The sequence below is a fragment of the Corythoichthys intestinalis genome, chromosome 14, assembly GCF_030265065.1.
Source record: "Corythoichthys intestinalis isolate RoL2023-P3 chromosome 14, ASM3026506v1, whole genome shotgun sequence".
Lineage (NCBI taxonomy): Eukaryota > Metazoa > Chordata > Actinopteri > Syngnathiformes > Syngnathidae > Corythoichthys > Corythoichthys intestinalis.
Genome location: NC_080408.1, coordinates 27,193,355 through 27,212,057, shown reverse-complemented (window position 1 = coordinate 27,212,057; position 18,703 = coordinate 27,193,355). Strand labels below are relative to the sequence as shown.

At 37.9% G+C, this 18,703-nt stretch overlaps 1 protein-coding gene across 2 annotated transcripts; it reads right to left on the bottom strand.

Moving 5' to 3' along the window:
- Nucleotides 1-601: 601 nt before the first annotated feature.
- trnau1apb (tRNA selenocysteine 1 associated protein 1b) lies at nt 602-17,209 on the bottom strand. Of its 2 annotated transcripts, none has more exons than XM_057857394.1 (9): nt 16,617-17,209; nt 16,168-16,265; nt 12,061-12,160; nt 11,041-11,093; nt 7,050-7,178; nt 5,236-5,352; nt 4,484-4,817; nt 4,227-4,266; nt 602-2,786 (listed from the first exon to the last, which is right to left on the bottom strand). In XM_057857394.1, the coding sequence occupies exons 1-9, from the start codon at nt 16,650-16,652 to the stop codon at nt 2,638-2,640; spliced, it is 1,056 nt and encodes a 351-aa protein (XP_057713377.1). In that variant the 5' UTR covers nt 16,653-17,209; the 3' UTR covers nt 602-2,637. The 2 variants fall into 2 exon arrangements, with proteins under 2 accessions (XP_057713377.1, XP_057713376.1); XM_057857393.1 differs by having other exon boundaries at nt 613-2,786; nt 4,227-4,269; nt 16,617-17,203.
- Between the last annotated feature and the right edge of the window lie 1,494 nt (nt 17,210-18,703).

Here is an 18,703-nt window from a genome sequence, read left to right as displayed (position 1 = left end):
AGTACATTTTGTGTATCTGTACTTCACCTGAATACAAATATGATGTTGTACTTTTTACTTTTACTTCACTACATTTTTACGGCACGTATTTGTACATTTTACTCCACTACTTTTCAAATTGTGCCTGCGTTACGCGTTACTTTTGTTTGTTTGTTTTTCTCTCAGTGTCAATTTTCATTTTCATGCCTCTGGCACAATCGATAGGGCCCGTGCAACTGTACCGTAATTGAGCACTAGGGGCAGCAACACGAGTAGAATCAAGATTAGACACGTGAACAATATATTGACACAGTGACCAGATCAGACATACTAACAGTGAGAGCAGCACGCCTAGAAAATGGGTGCTGCACATTCTTGTACAGAAGGTGGGGGTATGCACCTGATAGTTGCTTTAATTAGTTTTTTTCCATTCTATGTATATTTAAAATTTTTAAAATATATATCACATTTTTGCATCAGGAGAAAATACTCTTTTTACTTGTGAATTTTAAAGCAAGTACTGTTTTACTCTAACTTGAGTAATTTTTTAAATTAAAGAATTATACTTTTAATTTTTTTGCCTCCGTATCTGTACTTAAGTTGGGGGGGGGGGGAGTGAGTACTTCATTCACCACTGAAGACGCCCACCTGTTTAATACAGTAATTGGAAACTTCACAACGGGTATACTACTTATTGGAATCAGCAGTTCCTTAATTCTTCACAAAGTTTAAAAGGCGCTGGCAGAACTTGTGGCAATCGTGACGTTGCCTGTTATGACTAAGGGAATGTGCAAGATTTTCAACACTCAAACTCAATCTACATGCCAGCTTATTTGCAAGGTGGGTGCAATTCATGAACTCCTTCACAAAATGGATACCAACTTGAAGAAGTACTCAGCTCAGCTCTGCAGATTTGGACCAAAGGATTTGAATAAATGATGCCTGAGGGGCCACAGAGACAGACATTACAGTGTGCCTGACCCAAAACAATTGTTATTTTCGTAGCACCAGACTTGAAAGTCTGACATTGCTCCACTCTCCTGGAAGTTAAAATGACAAGAATCCTCAGATGCATGTATTCTTGCCCACCCTTCCAACTGTGTACACACTTGGTCAAAACTTTTTTTCATGAAACCGAAAAGTCTCTAAATCCATGACCGTCGCCTATCGGTGTAATTTTGTTCCGGCTACGTCTGCTCAAGGCCACCATCAGACAGCAGTGAGAATAGTTGGCCTATGAAGGACACATTTACAAATACACATGGTCACACATAGCACACACTCAGTGTCCCCTCCCCCTCATTCGAAGTGCTGTATGGCAGGTTTTGCTATAAATTTATCCTTTTGCTTTGCGCTGATGCGTGTTTTGCAAATTACATACTATGACCGCCTCCATCACAGCGCTTACTTTGTATGGGAGCAGCCTCATCCTCTCTTTATAAACCCTCTATTTTTCCATTTTGGAATTGTGGGTCTGACCATTCTCCTGCTGCATGTGTCACAACTTTTTATGTACCTTGTGTTGGTTGAAATTGAAAAATGAATTGTGTGTATCCAACACACAGTCAGTAACCAATAAAGACGATTCTCAAATGAAAATACATAAGCAGAAAATAATTTTTCTTCAGTCTGCTGTCTTGAGTCTCCTAAAATTCTTGGTCTTGTTTTGGTCATGCACAGTGATTTCTTGCAACTGTGTGAAAGCAAAAATGTAACAGCAAATCATACATGTCGTAGAACTTTAACACACTTTTCTACATTGAGTGCCTTTCCTGATGTGCACGCTGCCCATGCAACACGTACGGAAAAGATTACCCCAGCCTCCCCTACCCTATATGACCCAGCATTACAACTTTTTTAAAAGTGTTTTTATTGATCAAACAGTTCAGAAAAGATATATCTATACACAGTTTTACAAAAAACATCCCAATAAACAGATAGATGCAGTTGTGACATTGTAGCCTAACTTAGCCGGGACTTATCAAGGACGCAGAAAATAACGGCATCCCCAAGAATTTGGTGCACCAAAGGCTGTTGCCTCCACACAACAACCATTTTTAGTTACTTTAATATTACATCATCTATACAAATTTCCCCCAAATTTAACTTATTGGCTGCCGTCAACCTCCGAAACCTTCTCAGTTCAAATGAATTGGGTGTCTATTGCCGCCAATGTCAGGCAATTAGTTAATGATTATCTCATTTAGGGTTACCTCAGGATTCCTTCATGAAAAGTTAAAATCAAGAAAGAATAATCATACTGTGTGTGTAATATACAAACCAGGTAAGCACCATCCTGGAGTGAACATCAATTTTACATTGATCCGTGATGAACACGTCAGCACAAATCAATACAACATCAGATGTGCGAAGGTGTCTACATCTACAACGAATGTGAACATCAGACAAGGTGACCTCAGCACTCAGTGCCCAATCGACTTACACACACAAAAATGGTATGAGGTAAAGTCACTCCTTATTGTGGGACTCTGAATTTTACCAACATGGTAAACAGTAAAATCAATGTATACTTGCACAATGTGATGATGAACCTTCATAGCCGTAAGTAGGGTAAAGGTTATTAGACCAGGCAGAAATGGGGATCATGAACAGCTACGAGGACAGATTTTGAGTCAAGTTTGTAGACAGAATCATCGACTAGTTGACTTTATCGAAAAGTAATGGTATTGTCGAGTCAAAAGAGTCCAGTGGTTCCCAGTGACAGTCCATTAAGGCATCATAAAGTTCCTCACTGCGCTGCACAAAATCTGTGTTCCACTGGTCCACATCACATTCTTGGAATGGCACTGTAAAACAAAAAGGAAAAAGCAACATATAGTTTTATGAAACTAAAACCACTTGACCCAGAGTATTAAACTTTACCCTACTAACATATTGATGCTAGCCAATGGTAACTGCATACCTCATCCTACCATTTCTTCAGCAGCTGCAAAGAACCTTTTTTTTTTTTTTTTTTTTTTTTTTTTTACTTCTATCAGCTAAACCAACCAATTTTATTATTTTTTTCTTCCCATTTATAAAGCACTCTGGACTATAGGACATAATGTCCACACTGCATTATGGGATATTTACATAAAAATATAACCTGTTTTCCTTTGAGAAACAACATTTTGAACAGCAAACCAAACTGCAAAATAAACCCGAAATCACAGGCGGTCGATTTACAACAAGAAAAGGTAATTTGCACTTTCAGAAAAGACATTGTTTTAACAAATCTCTTAAAATTATGGTGCAGGAATGAATATGCCCTCATGACAGCATTTGGGCAAAAGCAGACAAAATTCTCCTTAGAGCTGTGTTCACACCGGCCGAGTTTTATTCTCGTCATGTGATGGGTTCCCCACACATGCAGCCCAAAGAGCCAAAAGCGATTATTGTATTACCGTCTCTTTAAAATTTCTCACCCTTTCTGTGTAAAGACATTATTTTCTTTCTGAGATCCTTAGACATTTGTCTTCGATGTGCTGCCATTGCTGACAGAATGAACTGTTAAGGGATTTCCTCTTCAGTCAATCCCCGTTTTACAGTCAGCTGTCTACTAATACATGTGTAATAAATATTTAAATTCACATGTGGTTGAAATCTTGTTAGGAAGAATTTTGTCTGCTTTTGCCCAAATGCATTGATGTTGGTTTTATTCATCACCTTTCTTTTTTGAATGTGCAAATTAACCAATATTTTTGTAAATCAATGGCCCCCATTTTTGGGATTATTTTGCAGTGCAGTTTGCTATCTGAAAATAAAATACCGGTAAAGGTTTTCTAAAATATCAGACGCAGAGATGCACAAACACACACGGGTGCACACACATGCGTTTACACTGTATGGGTCGCGTGAAATCACATTTCAAAATATGTGGGTTTTTTGGCTCTGTAAGTCAAAATGGTCCAACCCCTGTACTGAATCCAACTAATCAATGGTGGGGACCGGGTGTCTTCCTCATTCTGCTTAGGGACTTCAATTCCCACGTGGGCAAGTGAGACCTGGAAAGGAGTGATTTGGTGGACCTCGGCTAAAGCACAAAATGACTGGATGAAAGAATTGACCATTGAATTACTTTGCCAAAAGCATGTCACAGAAATTTTGACCCACAACGTTTTTAAAATGTCAAAAATGTGCACCAGTGCACTAGTAACTAGAAAAAAAAGGCAAAACGAATGTTTCAAGGATTTATGTGCAGGAAGGGTAAACTGTAATATGAAATCGAGTGTGAGACTGTTTTTTACCTTCTGAATTATCCTCACCATCACCATTCTCTTCTTGGCCCTGCTGAAGACCAATGGAGTTTCAGATAAGAAAAAATGATATGACATCATGAACATTATTATTGCTACAAACGTCATTACTAGTTAGCTAGCATCTTTTTAGATATGGTTATGACTTTGAATACCTGTAATAATGAGCTAGACTCAGCCTACACCTTATTTCTGTAAACGCAGACTACACAAATACTACGCTGGCTTTTCGTTTCAAATTTTCATACCTGCACATCTGCTGTTACATCAAAAGATGGTGGAGGAAAACCCACGGGAGGTGGCGGCACCATATGGTTGGGTGGGGGGTATCCGTAGGGGCCATAGTTGTAGTTGTAGCCACTGTTGTAGCCACTGTTGTATCCACTATTGTATGCACCATTATATCCGCTATTGTAACCACTGTTGTATCCGCTATTGTAGCCGCTATATTGATCGTAGCTCCCCCACTGAGGGTAGTAACCTTGACCTCCACCATTGGGATTCCCATAATAATTGGGTGGCGGTTGGTTGTAGTTGCTCTGGTAATTCTGACTTTGGCCCACCCAAGTGGTGGTCTTCTGGCTGTAGAACAAATGGAAAAAATAATAATTAGGAGACAATTCATAGTGAACTGTTACATCGTGTGGTATTGGGTCCCAAGCTGTTTAAACAGATGCATCATCAATTTTTAAAGGTTAATTCACATTAGGGTTATCGTAGTTTTGGGTTGGATTAGACTACATTTTATTAGGAGAACACATCCCTACCTTTTCTCTGTATGTCAGTCACTTCGCTCATAATATTAGGCTTGTTCTTCTTGCCAAAGTTGTGTGACAACAAATTCAAGGAATTTAAATAAACGGGCAAAATATCTTATATACACATACAATTTAGAAAACTTATGAAAATTATGTGAGTCAACAACTTCAGATATGTGATATAAAATAAGGTGAATGCAAAAGCTCTTCAAGCTCCAAGGATGATGATGTAAATATCTTACGCCTTTGCAACAGCCAAACTGAGTCGCAGTGCCTTTCCCGCGAGCACTGTGCCCTGGCATTCCTCGATTGCCTTCTTCTGCTCACTTTCATCCCCAAACTTGACAAAGCCGAATCCTCTGCAAGCAAACAACTGTCAGAACTCTTCTGCATGCCTCATGAATAATCCATACTTTTTATTTAAAAGCAAGTTGTATTGAGAATAGTATATGATGGGTATTATTATGGTAGAACTGAAACTTGTGGTTTTACTTTTAACATGAAGTAGCATCACTTGAATTTTGAGTTGCTCTTGCTTAGCCTATATGGGGAAAACAATAGTTTCAGCATAAGACGTCAAGAAAACATTTTTTCAGGCTTATGGAAAAAATGGCTGTAGCAAGTGATCGAGGTCCCTTGCGTTGCTATCCAGAAGCTAAGAGACAACAGAAGTAATTTTGTACATCATGGTAGAAGCATCCCCTTCCTGATTTCTTATGTTGTGACGATGCTGTCAACAAGTTTTCACCGATATATGAGTATTTGATGATGGAAAATATTTAACTCATTCACTGCCATGGATTAATACATCACTTGTTGCGACCACTGGCAAAATAAAAAGTCTGCAGGTTCCAATGCATTCTCTTTTTGGCCTCCAGAACAATGAATTGGATTATCTTTGGAAATTAGAAAGGCTAGCTTAGTAGAAACATTTAAATCCATTTAGGCCTCTTTTCTTTGGCCCAAGCCAGTTTCGAAGACTATATATTGATTGAAGGTATTGGAAGAGCTGCTTTCTTCACGGTGTTTTTCTTCCAGTGCTTTTTTTTCTTCTTGGATGGACTGTTGCGTTAGTGACTTCATGTGGGACCTCGTCCTTTTGAATGGACTGTTATGTTGGTATTAGATTTCTGATCTGGTTGGCATCTATCACAGCCTGGTCATCCCTTTTGTGGACCCTTCGCAAGGTTTCTTATTTTTCCCCAATTGTTTTGTTTAGTTCCTTCACGCCTGTTGGCTTTAGATCAGGGAATGTCATCATTGATCATGAGGCAGGTGTGTATATATGTATGTATGTGTGGCTGGGTGTAGACTGAAACCACATTTCAGGCATTAGACATATTCTCAATGATTTTTACTCTCCCCTAAAATTCAAAAACTCTTGCTATGTTCTCCTGCTGATTACAATGGACGATAAAGGGAGTCCATTGTTGGATTTGTTTGGTTCGGTGTTTACACAATCTCAAGTATTTGAACAGAAAGGTAAATATATTTGTTCTTGTGACTAACAACATTTGGATTTCAGATTTTAAAAAATGAATATCATATGAGACGAATATTTCATAAATATTTAAATATTTTTGCTCAATTGACAAGAGGTTGGGTTCAAACAAAAGATGCTCTCTCAAAAGTTGTTTAACACATCAAGATGTGAATAGCATTAAATTACAGCTGAAATTCTTAATTTGATCAGAAACCCATACGTCTTCAGTATACAACAACAACAACAACAAAAAAAAGAAATTGAAATTGCCATTCCAATACTTTTGGAGAAGTCACAAAGCACAATAGTTACAATGGATCTTGAAAAAGCTGCCAAAATGTTCAACTTTGCAAAATTGCAACAGCTTGCAATGAAGGGTTGGCTAAGTGAAAAAAGGCTGGCAGTGAACAAGTTAAGTGTGAAAAGACAATCATAGATAAAATAAAGAAATCAGAAAGGGGGCAACATTTCTTTCATACGACTGTATATAAAAATACAATGCACAAAATATAAGTAGCGATTTCATCCAAATGGAGCCGCTGTTGTGTCCAACTAAGCGCTGATGTACTGTACCTGGAGTAGCCCTGATGGTCAGTGACTACTTTGGCTCCCTTGCAGGAGGGAAAGCTCTTAAAGACTTCGTGGAGTTGGCTGTCAGTCACCTCAGTGGGCAAGTCACCCACAAACACTGAGAACTCCGGCCTTGGAGAGGTAGAAATACAGAAAGAATCCAGTATTCTAATTTGTTCTCTTGTTATACATTCCAATGCACTCACTGACTACAATGTCGAGATAAAATACATTCAGGAAGCTCCTTACATTTTTGAAGTACGGCACAAGTAGGCATGTGCCGGTATGATAGTTTGACGGTACGATAACCATGAGCAAAAATACCGCGGTATCACGGTATTGCAATTATAGCTCAAAAAAAATTTGAGATGTATGGGTTAAAAAAAAAAAAAAAAAACTTTTTTTCCATTGAACAGGATTTTTTTTTTCAGACCATAGTTGCAAATTGGAACATGAATATATTGTTAAAATAAATAATCAATAAAAAAATAAAATTAAACTGAATATAACTTATAGACTATACTCACAGCCACAGCTCAAGTTGCTCAAGATTAGAGCAAGAACAAAATAATTTCTATAAAAAAATAAAAACACTTCTGAATAATTTTTTTTTTTTAATTTATACTGCGTGACTTTTTTTTGGAGGGTGGAAAAGCTTAAGTGAAGTTTTGCCATTTTCAGCCACTGTGTCAACTCTCGTCTACATGATGTCATGCCTTTGTGTTAAAAAGAACATAAAGAATTCATAAATTAGTTAAAAATGTATAAGTTAGTTAAAATGTCAATATTGTTGTGGAAAGGTTTCATCTAAAAAAAAAATTATTTTTTTTAAACATTGGGAGTGAGACCTCTCCTTGATCGAGCGAACGTGGATTTGTGCTTAGGGCAAGATCATCTTTCGCAATTAGCGATCTTTGACGCTATCACTTTTCCCCCTTCATTCAAGCGAATCAAGCTTGTTTTCTCACTCTGCGGCTGTCACACTCAACAAAGTTGCTCTCCCAGCCTAGGCTAACATTCATCTTTGTAAGCTTTTAGTTAGTTTGTATATTGAATTTGAAGGGAAAATGTGTGTTTTGTTTTTGGCGAACTTTTTCCATGGTGCTAGTCTGTTGAAGCTACTCACATGGGAAAAATCTAATTGTACAACATTTTAAATGTATTCATTTTGTATACTACACTTGCCACGATTTGAGAGCTCAATAAATTGAAGAACAGTACGCCTTATGTTTGGAGTATTTGTTTTTGGGTTAGCTGGCTGGCTAGCCGATAGCGTCACTTTCACACACAGCAACAAACAGGAGGGGGTGAGCGCTGTTGCGCCAAGCCGCTTCTGGCTGCATTTTTGACACAAAGAAATAGCGAATACCGTACTACGGTCTGACGGAAAATTTTAGTGGTTTTGAAACCGCGACGTTTTCACACCACGGTAAACCGTGAAACCGGTAACCGGCACATGCCTAGGCACAAGTTTCATTTTATGGCTCTAAACAACGCCAAAGTAGGGAAAAAAGTAAACATCGGCGTAAAATGGTCTATGCTTAGTAAATGCCGATAGTAAGTTTACAATGGTTTAGGCGATATCATATTGCAATGGTACAGTGTGCTATATACTCTACAAATCATATACTTTCGTCTCAGTAATATTGTTATACTTATGTCTTTTTTTGGAGACATCTTAAAATTATGTATTGCTGTACTTGCATATTTTTTTCCTGTATTTTTTTCCTTATATGTATTTATTAGGGATGTCCCGATTGCATATATTTTTGCAACAGAGTCCAAGTCACCAGATTTTGAGAATATGCAGATACTGAGTCCCGATCCAATACTATTACTAATACTAATTTAATTTGAACAAAAGTTCCAAACATGTTACAGTAGCGTACTTCCTCACCCGCTTTTTCTGGGACTGTTGCGGAGTATAAAACATATATTTTTCCTTCTTTTGGCAGTGCCATTGTATCTCTGGATTATTTTGTTATTTTTTAGCCCCTAAAAAATACAAATAAATTACTTCTTTTTTCTTTTCTTTTTTTTTTTTTTTAAATGAAAAACCCGCTCCTTTTCACCTGATTCCGAATCCTGTGAAAAGTGGTGCGATCAGCCCGATTTGGGATCCCGTGACCGGATTGGGGACATCCCTAATATTTATTCTTGTTTTATGCTGGCTTTTTGTCTGCTTTGTATTTTCAAGTTTCATCATTACGTCGATGAGAGTTGCTCAGCACCAGCAGCTGTGTGGTTCTGGGTGTGGAGGATATTGCCATAGGTTTGGTCACGTCCCTGTAGTATGGTATGTTTTGACCGTCTCCTGTCTGAAGCATGGCAGGAGGTCTTACGCTCGTTCTGGTCCGAACTGCAAGTGCTTCCTTAACGGCCCTCTAGGTTGGCGTTTTCTCATGCAACTACAGTGGTACCTCTACATACGAAGTTAATCCGTTCCAGGACCTTGTTTGTAAGTCGAAATGGTCGTATGTCGAGCAGGATTTTCCCATAGGAATACATTATAATTCCATTAATTCGTTCCACAGCCCAAAAACCTTCACTAAATCCTTAAAAAATACTGCTGGTACTATTACAAATGGCAATTACACATAGCAAAACAAATAAATTATAAATCAAAATCGGAATAATAATAATAATAATAATTCCTGTATTAATGTAACGAATCGGGTTCTAATGTGGCGGACGTTTTTTGCTGACCCTGAACGCACCGCGGGGCTCACGTGCCAGAGACAGACCGGTGAGCTTGAGTTTCACTTTCACTTTGAATGTTTTCTTGAGAACGCGTCAATTGCGGCAGACAGAAGGTGTTTTTGTTTTGAATAAGTTGTGAAATAAATGATAAAAACGTGGCGAAGTTGGCGATTTCTCTGGAGATGTTACCATAATAAGAATTGTCAGCTTAACTTATAAAGACTGGCGAACGATGGTCGTCGGAGGACCGTGGAGATGTATTGTTGAGCCATTTCACGGATGCCCACCCTACGCTCATATTTTTCTGTCATTTGCATCTTCATTTGGAAGGTAAGCGTCAACTTTTTCCTTGTTTCACCACCTGTACCAACCTTTTCTGAAACCAGTGTTGATTTGTCACACAAGAAAATCCGCCGTGCATTCGTCTGCGGTGCTGCCATTGTCGTCGTATTTCGAGCATGTCGTCGGATGTAGAAACAAATGGCGAGTCAAATTTTACGTCGGATGTCGAAAAGTTCGTGTGTCGAAGCGATCGTATGTAGAGGTACCACTGTATTCTGTTCTCAGTCAGGTTTTCTCTTTTGCCATTTGCGTCTAATTGCTTTAATAATGGGACGGAAAGTGTAGGCTGGCATGAACAATGTGATACAATAGTTTATTGAAGATAATACTTCTCAATTGTGATTATTTGTATTATTCTCAAAAAATTTTTAAAACCAGCGCAAACTCCAAATACTTGAATTATGAAACATACTGGCAATTTTTACCATGTCAGCTAATACTAAACAATACTATTGTAATGGCAGATAAATGTAGTTTACAATTTTATTCCATAGCTGCAATCTAATCAAGTTGAGACCAAACATTGCTGGCATACAGTGGGGAGAACAAGTATTTGATATACTGCCAATGGGAAAACGCATTGGCAGTGTATCAAATACTTGTTCTCCCCACTGTATATGCATACTGCATCATACATGTTGCAGTCAGTATATCATGTATTTTTAATGGTACAGCGCTGCTATAATGTATTTGTAAGGGAGTATTTTGGGATTATAGTTTGTGGTACAGTTACAGTTTCAACTATCAATAAAACCAAATATAAAACAAAATAGAGGGGTATTATCAATTTTGTTGCTACCTCTTAGAGTTTAGAAAAGACTTTGCAGATACATATGTATTTGAACACATCCCTACCTTTTTTCTGTATAAATTCTTGCAGAAAGCAAATTATTATGATTATTATAACATCAACAAAAAAAGGGCAAAGGGACCCAGGATCCCTCAGACTTACCGTGGCTCGGGTATTTTTCCGTAGGTGGCAAAGTTTATCTTAAACTTCCGTGGCTGCAAATGAGAAGATAAAAACCACTAAGTAAACCACACTCTTTGTAAAGTCTTGTAGTATAACACTGATATGGCTGGGAATAAAAAGAGACGTTATTATGGTTATTTGGGTTTACATACCTCCTCCACCCAGACCAGCCTTTAGCCCATTCCTCAGTTAGTTGCTACCAGAGAGAGACTATTCACCAGCTTCACACAAAGTTCATTCATGTACAAGCAGCCTCTCAGCAGCAGGTACAGGCCAGTGGCGAGCTGAGCCCAGTGGCTTGGCCCGCTCACAGGGCCAACGGTAATTTGGTAGCAATACCTCCAAGCACCACTAAACACTATTTTCTTAATTACCACTAAATACACAATCAATGCTCGTACTACAGTCAATGGTAAAAATATACCAAAATGTTTAAATGCATATATTCTACACAATGTTTAATATTTGCCTGCAGAAAAGGATATACAGTGGACCCCCGTATATTTGCGGTTTGGAACCTGCAGATTCACCTAATAGAGAATCTATCAATAATCTCATTTTTTCAAAATTTTTTTTTCTTTTTCGGGGGAACCAACCTGTGGAAAATGCTTAGTGGCTCTTCATCAGCAATTACTCAAGCATTTTGGGTGTCAATTTTCAATGGGTGTCAATTATTCACCGATTTTGGCTATTCCGCGATTAGCAAGGGTCTACTGTAGTACACTAAACACTAGAGAACCGTAAAGAAAAGCATGAAACACAGTACATATATTTCTCAGCAGACATTTGGCTTCTATTACAACAAAAGGACTAATTGAGTTCAACAATTCACATTCAAGTATGACAATGAAGTAATGCTTGATTAGATATACTATCACTGCAGAAAAAAGTAAGGTCAGTAGTATTCAAATGTATAATGGTGAAATGGCCACATTCTGAATGTACATTTACAATATATATATGTGAGTTAAAAGTAAGCAACTTGCAATAAAGCCATACCGGGTTTGATCCAGGAACCGGTTTTCCATTGAGGTTTTGAACACAACGCTCAACGCTTTCTTCATTAGCCAGCTCCACAAAGCAGTATCCCGCAGAACCACTGCACAACAGAACACAAATGTTAGGGACGAGTGGAGAGAAAATGTGAACATCTTTTGCAACTATATTGGGTGCACGACTAAATTTCTAAGAAGTTGTAGAGAAAAACCTCCTAAGAAAGGGGTCCCCAAACTTTTGTCTCTGGCGGCTACATTATGGTTCCTGATGCCTATACATAACAATTACAGGCGTACGAAATTTCCGATGCTTAGATTATTTGCGATTTGGCCGGGGAAGATTCGAGAACGATTCCCAAATATCCAAATTCCAATTATTGAATTATACCAGGTAAAGCGGAAGTAAAACACAGTCAGCGCGGTCTTTGGGACGCAATGAGGAACGGACCGAGAGTAAATATCATGTTCAACTCATGCCGCTAGATAAAAAACAAAACAAAAAAACAATCATACCTGACTGCGGCTGACAGCCGCTACAAACAACGCCCAGTTGCTACTTGCTACAAACATACGGCTACAGTAGATATCATATATATGTAGAACTAGATGCAAAATGACAGACGACGTCAGTGTTTTAGAACTTGTATTATTGAACTGAGATGCAAAATGACAGACTTTCCGGCATAAGTAAACAGCTGCCATCTTAAAGCAGTAGACCTCTCTAGAAGGCTTTGTTGTAGCGAACCTAATTAACTTTTTATCTAAAATAGTCCTAAATCGACAGAATCTTGTCTTAAATCTATCTTTAAATGATGAAATAGTTTTAAAACTTTGACAAAAGTAGACAGAAGGGAAATTATGGAATAACGGGAGCAATTTTAACAACTGTAACAGTTGATTCACAACATTAAATTAATTGTAGTATAAAACTGCTGATACAGAATGGGGACTGGAGTTTATTATTTTTGTATATTTGTTTACTGTTATATGTTAACTTGATACTGAAATAGTAGTTTGGTTTAGCCTGAGAGGATTTTTGAACAATTTTGGAACGAATGTACAAAACATTAAAAAAAAAACAAAAAGTATCGGAGCCTCTGAATCATAATCGTAATCGAATCGTTAGGTGCCCAAAGATTACCAGCTCTAATGACAATCCAATCAAATCGACTGAAATATAATAAACAATCAACATTGTCATCTTTTATATATGCCGGTTTGTTAAAAAAGAATGGTTTACGTACAAATGTCTGAAATGTATTATCAACAAGATTGCCTAAAATTTCAAATTTGCATTTATACAGTTGATTTATGGTTGTGTTAAATGCAGTTTTGTTAATAAAGGCATAACAGTATAATGGCGTTATGAACGGCGTTATTTTCGTCAGTAGTGAGTAATCTAATTAATTACTTTTCCCATGTTTGCAACACCGTTACTGTAACTGAGGACGTGAAAGCGTGCTATACTACAATTTGGTTGGATGACGAGAGATGTCGGGGAGACACGGAGAGAGCAGAGGGGGAGAGGAGGGGATGAGGTTGTGACGCCCCTATAAACGCGATGCTAGGTGTTCCGGAGCGTTAGCATAGCATTCGCGTTCTCGCTAGCATTAGCATTTAGCGTGGCAACGCGTCATCTTAAACTCTCGGGCAACTTTTTTCTTTTTTTTTCTCTTTTTTTAAACACAGAGTTTGTGGTGTTCAGGTGGGTACAATTAATTGAAAATAATGGACTGTTTTCCTGTTCGGTATGCATTATCATCACCAAGTGGGTGATGATAATATAATAATAATTTGTTTTTTTATTATCAAAAAAATAATAATAATAATAGTCACTTCCTCTGAACTTTTCTTGAATGACGTATCCATAAACGTCATGTGATTTCTAATTTTTAATCAAAAAAACTACAGCAAAGATAGAAGAGGGAAGAGATTCGGAGCCTCACCTGCATATTGAAAAATATCTACATGTATTAGGGGTGTGACGGTAAACACAAGTCACGGTTCAGTATGTACCTCGGTATTGGGGTCATGGTTTGGTGCGGGTTCAGTACAACAGGAAAAACAAAAAGGATGTTTTCTCACAGCATTTGAGAGTTAAACTATGTATACCATTGACTGTTCTATAGGTGGAATTTTAAAAAATGTAATAATGGTGAATGAAAAAGACGATTCAATTCAATCAGTTAATACAAACATATTTGATGTGAAAGACATTATAGAATGGATAATGTAATAATGTGTAAAACATGAAAAGTAATGTCAGTTACTTTGCCGAGTAACTAATTACTCTTACGTTGAGGTAACTGAGTCACTAGCTTTTTTGAAGAAGGAATTTTTTACTACAACTAACTACTTTTTTAAATGTGTACATAATATACCATATTTTTCGGACTATAAGTCGCAGTTTTTTGTTTTTTTGTTTTTTTTCATAGTTTGGCTTGGGGTGAGACATACTCTGGAGCGACTTACGTGTGAAATTATTAACACATTATTATATAATTTCACATGTTATTTTGGTGTTTTGAAGAGACACTGATGGTTTGGTAAACGTGTTAGCAAGTTCTTCACGTATAGTTATCTGAATAACTCCTAATAGCTATGTTACGTTAACATACAGGCCACGTTCGCATTTAGTTGCTCATGCATTATATCATACTGTACACTTATTCAGCATGTTGTTCTCTATTGTATATTTTATTTTAAATTGCCTTTCAATATGACATATCTGTTCTATGTGTTGGATTTTATCAAGTAAATTTCCCCCAAAAATGCGACTTATTAGGCTCGAGCGTTTACGTCACAGCAGCACGGGATCATGCAAGATTTGTGACAACGCAGCCATTTCGGAAGCACGTCTGCATCATGGGACATTTAAACTTAACGGCAAATACAATTCAACTACAAGTGACAAAGATGGAAAAAAGTAAGGAAAACTTGCCACTTCGATACAGAGACAAACTTGTTACCACGGCGAAGGACAGATATGTAAGCAATTTTAAGGATGTGAACAATGTTGACCCTTACGAGCAAGCCGGACACAAATGGAATAAAGATGTCGACAAGCTTCCACCACTAGCCGAAATGGACATCATGCTGTATTTAGTGTTTGGTGTAAGTTACTACACTCATCAGCAATTCAGAAACTACAAATCGCTACAAAGCTACGAACAGTTTTGCTGCAGATGGGTGCAGGATCAGCACATTATGACCATAGTAAATGGCAACACCATCTTTCTAGCAAAGGTAGGCAATGTGTGTTTACATTGGTCTGTGACCACGGATGTACAAATTTTTTGTTGCAGAAAATGTAGCCTGTGTATAAATTCTTTGCCACTCTTTCACGTCAAAATATTACAGCTTTTTCATTTAGCAGCGACAGGAATTATGTCTTATGAAGACAATGCACATGTATGCATGCTCGTTGTTTAGCTGTAGCTATAGCTAACAACAGGCCGACTTAGGGCACAAAGTTACCGTAATTTGCGTAAACAAACGAAATTAACTTACCGGAGTGGAAGTGCATAGAGCAAACTCTGTGTGTAACTGGAGAATCAAACGTTATGCCCTTCCTTCTGATCGAAGCCACCCATGCCATTCTTCGACGTTTGGTAAGTTCAGATATGACATTTCCCTCGCCTTTTCTCCATGTAGGGATCCGGAAGAAACTCAATGGTGTTCCGTCGAGCTGTACATTCTCCTTTCTATTCGATCGGTTGTTGCAATTCTTTACCGCACAATAATTTCCAACCATTTTTAAAGAGCGACCTGTGTTGAAATGCCTCACGGTTTATGTTTCCCGCTTCCAAAATGGCGATAGCGGCGGAAACCTTGCGAGTGCCACGTCATACGCTCGAGCCTAATACTCTGGTGCGACTTCTATATGTTTTTTTCCTCTTCATTGGGCATTTATGGCTGGTGCGACTTATACTCCGGACTTTTAGTCCGAAAAATACATATTAAACCGATAGAAGACGCTTGAATAGAATAGTCGCCTTTGTAATATCCGTTAATACCATATCATTGTCCATAGATTTTATATCTTTAAGTTATTAAGTGATTTACACCCCTTAAGGTTGTACTGTGAAATAAAACCTCTTAAGTATCCTACCCTGTTATCTTGTGTGTGATTATTTTGACTCCACACGGTGATTCTCCCATCGCACCAAAGGCCTGTTTGACGAAGTTCTCGTCCATGTACGGGTCCAACTAAAACACACGGATAAAAACAAATATGTATATATATTACAACAAGAAATCCTTACATCCAGCGGAAAAATATTTGAGCCAACATTATAAAGCAAAGCAAAAATCCTTTCTCAATATACTGACAATGTAATGAGAAAGGTATTGACACATTTATACAGTCATATAGAGAAGATAAAAACGTATGCAGCACAAATGTATTGAGGTGATTAGACGGATTCACCCTACTGCAGAAATTACGACTTAACATGCTATGTAAAATTAAAAGTAAATATAAAGTCGCTTGTGTTACGTTCAGAACTAGCTCAAATTAATACTAGCTAAAACGACAAAATGAGAGGACTTCAAACATACATCACCCATCCATAGACTTGTTTGTCTGTTAAACATCTTAAGATAGATGACGAAAATCTTTAGTGTCGGTAGGTGTCTAAAATACCAGCTTTTTTCGCTACGGTAACTCTTGGTAGTAGTTTATTTTCCTTACGAGGCTACTCTAGCACTGTCGGTTATCATTTACTTCCTTTTTAGGGTGTTGGGGTTGTAATAATGGATTTACATGAGATACTGCCACCTATAGTATTGGAGCAGAAAAACATATTCGCACTTGACAATGGAGATTGAGATGGAGCAGGAAAATTGATTTACTGTAGGGTGTTTTGGACAAGGTGGTAATACTACGTAATACTTATTTATTTAAAGTATCCTGTTGGCATTTGTGAATATTTAGAAGGGCGGTTATGACGGTAAATAATGGCTAGTCTGTTTTGTGTTAAGAATGAATAACAAAATATTTATTCAGTAAACTCAGTTTATATACAATATTTTCATGTATCCAAAGCATTCTATGAAAAGAAAATAACTTTTTTAAGGTATTAAAATCCAGCTATCCCTCCTAAGAAATCCAGAATTATAGTTTCTGTACTAGCAAAACAAGTATCAAAACAAATCCAACAGAACTTTGCTGACATTGATTAATAGAGCAAATATTTAGATACAAATTTAATATTCATATGTAATATTTTTAACATTTTATTTTTGGTTTCACGATATAAAGCACCACTAGGTAAAATTTCAATTTTTATAAACATTTTAACCTTGATGAAATATTTTCATAACATTTGTGATGACAAGTCGACTGACAACTAGTTGAATGACACCTCTTTTTAATCTTGAGGGGATCTGTATCGCTTTCACCGGCACTAATTAACTTTGAGGGGGGTGGCAGGAACCCTCCCACAAAAAACCACCACAAATCTGCTGACTGCTCTACAGCTTACGTCAATTCCCCCAGTCCTCATTCAATAAAAAGACGGAAGTCGACGCAAACGCTTTCGCACGACTTCTGCAAAGATGGCAGAGCAACAAAAGAAAGAAAAGTTTTGTCAGAGGGGGAAAAAAGAGAGGCAACCAGGATAAAAGGATAGTCCAAAATAAACATTGGCCTGGCTTTCACTCGCTGGTGTGACACCCCCCCACACACACTCTCTCCCCCCAACGAACTCGTCAGTGCTGACGAGTTTGGTTGGGGTGGGCGGGACGGGGGGTTAGCCACACTGAGCCACATGGTTGTTAACAGTCATATGCTATTGTTTAGCCACAACTGGATTCATTACCTTATTAATATTCGTCCATCACACAGCCTCTGGAAACAGAAATGTCATTTAATCCATCTGCAGGCAACCAGGAGATCATTATCTTACGACATTGTGCGGGTGTGCACTAGTCCTCATGTGAAACGCTGTCTTCCTTAAGGCAAAAACACTACTGCTTTTGTCCACCACCGGTATCACTAAAATTGACTAAAACTGTTACCCAGTGTTGCTTTAGGTTGACAAATACTGTATGAATTAGCAAAATTTCACCCACAAGTTTTCTCATTAAGTTTTTAAATATTGTTTGAAGCTAAAATGTTATTGTTAGCATGAGCAGCTTCATTAACTTAGCCACCATAAAACAGTCACAAACCGAACAGCAATAATTTATTCCAGGTGAATTTGTTGCTTTCTCAAATGCTTCTCAACAATCTGTGTAGTACACAAAGGGTCACACTGGTGTCTGCAGAAACCATGTCACCCCAAAGAAATGAGTCATCTTCACAAGATCTGTGCATAGATTTCATAATGATATTGACGGGTAAGATTCGACCTTCAATGCGCCACGCGTTCAAGTAGGGGGCCATGCCTCAATCCGCTTCAGTTATTCGCAGTCGGTCACAGTGACACCTGCAGCGATCCAACGCCAGACTTCTGTTAAGAAAGTACAAAAGCCGTGCCGCATACAAACGGGAAGGATGGTCTCAGGACTGATTTGTTCGAGGATTCAGGGTAATTATTAGATTTTTCAGATCATGCGTGCATTTTGAAGCATTGCGAAAAAAAATCAATGGGAGAAATTAGCCGCTACAGCATTGGCATTATACTTTGCAATATTTACGTAAA